The following is a 5,007-nucleotide window of genomic DNA, read 5'->3' on the forward strand; positions in this document are numbered from 1 at the left end:
TGCATGTAAAAAATTGCTAGTTGTTTGTTTTCATTACCAGTTTGTGTGACAATGATCTAAAAAAACATAATAAACAATGCTCTTATTTGGCTCTGACACTGACGTGACAAGCTATGAATGAATGATAAGTCCCAGATAGTAACTGATAGGGATCAATGCGCAAAAATGATTGATGATAGGATACCGAAAGGTATGTTGACCGCAACACGTAAAAAGCATGACAATTCATGATGTCACACATGGCCTACCCAAAATAATCAAAGGCGTGAACAAAGCATATTGTTGCCTTGCTTTGTTTTTGAATTGTCTTTTCCTTAAACCAGATTGCTCAGTATCTTTCTTTATGCGTTTTCCATACGATTTAAATTCAAAGTGAAGGAAAAACGAAATTTAATGACGTCTAATGTGTCTTGTCTCTGTTTGATAAATAAGCAGAAACATCCAAATAGTGAGTTGAATAGCTCATAAATTTATATTGAATGCTGATGGACTTAAATAGGTTGAAAATTCATAAAGTTATTTATTAAAAAACTGCAAACTGGAAACGGAAACTTTTTCTAAGCGCTGCAAAACATCCAGGCACGTTTTTTTGATTGACAGAAATAAACTCTGTCTGGTCTTTTTAAAACTTTTGCTTCGTGCGTTGTAAATAATGAAATTCCAGGAGCTATTGCATACGAGAACAATAATAGCAATAAATTCGTAACTTGTAAAATAGGCCTCAGCAGTGGTATCCAGAGTTTCAGGATATTGCAGATATACTTCTTCGTAAAAAGCGGAAATAATTAGACCTAATACTGCTGGTAGCAAACTTATTGTAAATATTACCACCATTAAAATAAGTGTCCTGGTTAAACGAATTTCTTTTTTCATTTTTGGCATGGGACACTGTTTAGCGTTTCGATGAAAGTAAAAGGCTGTTAAAATTGTAAAAATCCACATCATTAAAACAGGAGTAAGCATAACCACAATGTAGGCGTACAATGACGCGTGCCCAAATACACAAATTAAAACCGATACAATTACACCAAATGCAAGGTCATCAACGTAAAGCGGTAAAGATGCAAAAAAAGCTGCGGCCACCCATAAACAAATGGTTGCTCGAATAGCTTGTATTTTTGCTCTGCAGGCATCGTATTTGAAAGGATTCCATACAACAGACAACCTATCTAAGCTGGCTAAAGTTAAATTATAAATCGATGCTACCAGAGCCAGTGTTGTAAGGTAACCAATAGTTTCAACATACTCGTCAGTCTCCAAGCCTGAAGAAATAGTTGCCGGTTTCCACTGCATTATGTCAGCACCTTCAATCAAATCAGACGTATTTTTATATATTTGTTCATTTGATGAGAAATAAACTTGTCTTGTAAAGTTTGAATAATTCTTACCAAAGTCAATCATAAACGTTTCATTGTACAAATTAGACTTTCCTAAGCTTCTGCGACTGAAAGCTCTACGCCCAATGTTGATTGCAAATGAAGGAAGTACAACAGCTCCAATGAGGAAATCCGCTATTGATAAGGACATTTTGTAGATTCCTTGACTGTTTCTCAGTTTTTTGTTTTTCAAAAACACAACAATAACCGTTCCACTTGAAATAACTATTAGAAGAGACAGAGATATGACCAGCAACATGCTGAATATTACTCCAGTTTGGCATCTGCAAGTGCATAAAATATACAGCCAATGAAATTTAAAAGCCCCGTAGCATTGAAGTATCATAGTCATAAACACTTCATTAATTCACTATTATCAATAAAATAATGATAGTTGTGACAAAATAGTCTGGACAATATTATATACTAGTGACAGGGATAAAACCTTATAAAGTTGGATAGTTTAGGATTTAAGTGAACAACTAATCAACGTTCTTTATAATTACCATAGTTAAAAATGATAATAGTTCTAGGTTTAGTTATCAATCTTAAAAAGATGGAATTATAATATTAAATGCGAATAAGGTGCCTCTCTTTTGCTACATGGCAAATAAATGTAACGCCTATTCGATGTTACTTGCATGGGATCAAACTGTTTGAAATAAAAAAAAGCTTTCCGGAAAGATAAATGCAAAATTATTATAGATTATAGGATAGGTGTTAAAACAATCAATTACCTTGAATTCAAGCATCCCCAGAGTGATATATAGCTCTCGTTGATACTATCAATATCCACACCACACCAAGTCAGCTTGCAAAATGGTAAAGAAACCGTCACAATTTCAAGAAAAGAACCAAAACGTTCACTTTTATCGTACAGCGCCACTTGTACACATGGTGGTATTGGAAGAGTTGTGCTTCCTAACATTAAACCACTGGTGACTTTTTTCCAATCTGTTGTAGTAACTGAAGTTGGTTGCGTAATGTTTATCGTTTTAATTCCTCTTTTTTTGAATTTAGGATCTGCTTTGATCATCTTGTGATACGTAAAATCTTGCACCTTGCTATAACATTCTTCTATAAACAATTGATAATCACAAGCTCGATTATACACAAGTTTAGTGAATTCTGTAAAATCAAATGTAGGATCTTTACATTCTTCTTCAAATTGTGGGCATTTCCAGCTTTTTAAGGTTTCCAATATTTCAGTAAGATAAATCTTATGTGAATGCCATCTCGCCAAGTATTCGGCATACGTAAAATTGCAGCACTGCAATTCTTCGATCCTTGATTCAATTCGCTTTCCTCGATTCAAAGTACAAAAAATCCGCTTTTTGTTGAAATCTAAACGTAAAACAAATGTACAATTAAAATAGAATTCAAAGGCATTGCGAACAGTGTGTTTGTAATCTTTTATTAAATTGCCAACCTTTTTTCTCTATTCTGTTCAGAATTTAAAGCCGTCAATATTTTTTATACGGTATTTTAAATAGCTTATAACACACAACAAAAGTTGTAAAAGAGTAGGCTATATTGTAGTGTGGAAAAGCAGTAGTAGCAAAACAGACATGGTGTTCAAAGCAATTGAGTGCACGTTTTCCCCTTGATAAACTATTAATCACAACTATTAATTGATGATGGTTATTAATAATTAATTTTAATCTTAATTAATATTAGTTAATATAAGTGTTAATGATTATTAATTGTGATATTTTACCGCACTAAGAAGCAACATTATTTCACATGGTTCAATATGCTTATGGTTATATTGCAAACATATTCATCACACGATCAATAATGATATGCAATATGAACTAAAGTATCGTTTTTCCGTTTTCTTCATATATCTGCATATTTAGAATTGCATGTAGAATGACCTATTTAATACGCACAAAATAAAAAGGTTAAAAAGTGAGGTTTTGTAAAAGCTTTTCTTTAAAAAGCAAAGCTTTCCGACTTTTTTTAGCTAACTGTCCACTTTTATTGAAAATTTTATTAGTGGCTTTTATAATATAGTCAGCAAAATATCTTTAATGCAATATGTTTTTTTTATATTATAGAATATATTGTGGGCCACGGTATTTACAGTTACACACATGACTTCAAGTACTTTTAGTGATACAAAGTGATATCAACCTTGCAAGGGTTTCTTTGTGGAAAATGTAGTGAGTTCATTTTGCTTGTCTTATTCTTTGCGTAAATTTATTTTAAACCATGATTAATTTCAGTCATTGATACATCATTATCTGTTTACATACTTATATAGTTATTCGATCAACTCTGCAGTTTTTGTAGAATATTTTTTTGTATAATTTATATATTTTAAAATACTTTGTAGTCCTCTTGTGCAACGGGTCACTGGTTGAGCTACATCAAAGTTGTCTTGCATTTTTCTTTTTTACTAACACCCAGTTTTTAGGATACTCTTTGGTGTAAAATTGTGCAATTGCATATTTTTGTTAAAAAAACATTAAACGTACATAATTGCACATAAAACAAACTACATCCAAGGGCGTAGTAAGGGGGGCAAAGGTTCAATTTCCTCCCTTTTGAAAATTCTTAAATAAAACTTTACGCTTGTTGCAACAACCTTTGACAAAGTTTTACCCTTGATTTAGGCTGAAAGTTCTCTCAGAATGCGCGGTTTTAATTTGCGGAAGCCCCGGCGGGAGCCCCCCAAGCTCCCCTATGGGTGCTCTGCCTTCGGTCACTCATTGCCGAGCTAACTCGCATGTGCAAGAATACATGTTTTCTCTCCCGGAAATTTTGTGCTGACTTCGCCCCTAACTACATCTACAAACGACCGAAAGAAGAAACCACCAAGTTTCCAAGTCGAAGCACAAGCTAAGAAAGTGGGACAAATGATTTTGCAAACAAAACTAGCAAAGTTGTATCACAGTCTTGCACGCCACCAATCTCAATTATACACTAGACATACCTGCTCTCGTTTTGTTTTCTAAGCTTATTATATTTCCGTATGATCGTAAAGTTGTGGTGGATTCATTTGCATATAAAGGTTCCGATTGCACATGGAAGTTGTGTAAGACAAGAAACATAACTATATGGCAAAGTACTATAAACATTGTTAGTGTGGTATGCACATCCAACGCAATGCACCTGAATATAAAGAACTTGAGCATGAAAATATGTTCGCACAACTTTAGCAAGCATATCAAAACAAATTACAAAAATTTTTACTCTACCAATTTTGTGTCACAAGATTGTTAAACCAAACCTTCATGCAACACATTTAGTTGTGATACTTCACCGCCAACTGCTGCCGTACGCAGAAAGTATAGGCTACAATAAACTTTAGGCTTGTTAGCCTACTTTTCTATTACACTAACTTTGGTCTGGGCCTACTACATAGCCTCTGTCAGTTAAGTATTGCTAAAGAAATCTAAAACCAAATATTTTAAGTAACAAAGGCAATTTGGGCTCTTTAAACATAGAAAAAAATAGCAGTTTAATTGGCACTCGTTAGAGAGCGATTAGTCGTTTGCCAAATAAAAGTTATTATTTCTTAAGTAATATGCAAACCTCGATGCTGTTTTTCAGTTCCTGGATTCTAGTGTGCAGTAGGCTTTTAAAATATTACAACTCTTGTATTTTTTCATACGTTTATATTCTG

General features: G+C 33.5%; 1 protein-coding gene across 1 annotated transcript; it reads right to left on the minus strand.

The window, feature by feature from the left end:
• Positions 1-341: 341 nt before the first annotated feature.
• Positions 342-4,432, minus strand: LOC145776808 (uncharacterized). Its single transcript, XM_082588029.1, has 4 exons — positions 4,315-4,432; positions 2,114-2,720; positions 1,003-1,660; positions 342-416 (listed from the first exon to the last, which is right to left on the minus strand). The coding sequence occupies exons 1-4, from the start codon at positions 4,430-4,432 to the stop codon at positions 342-344; spliced, it is 1,458 nt and encodes a 485-aa protein (XP_082444155.1).
• Between the last annotated feature and the right edge of the window lie 575 nt (positions 4,433-5,007).

The sequence above is a fragment of the Aplidium turbinatum genome, chromosome 9 (assembly GCF_918807975.1).
Source record: "Aplidium turbinatum chromosome 9, kaAplTurb1.1, whole genome shotgun sequence".
Classification (NCBI taxonomy): domain Eukaryota; kingdom Metazoa; phylum Chordata; class Ascidiacea; order Aplousobranchia; family Polyclinidae; genus Aplidium; species Aplidium turbinatum.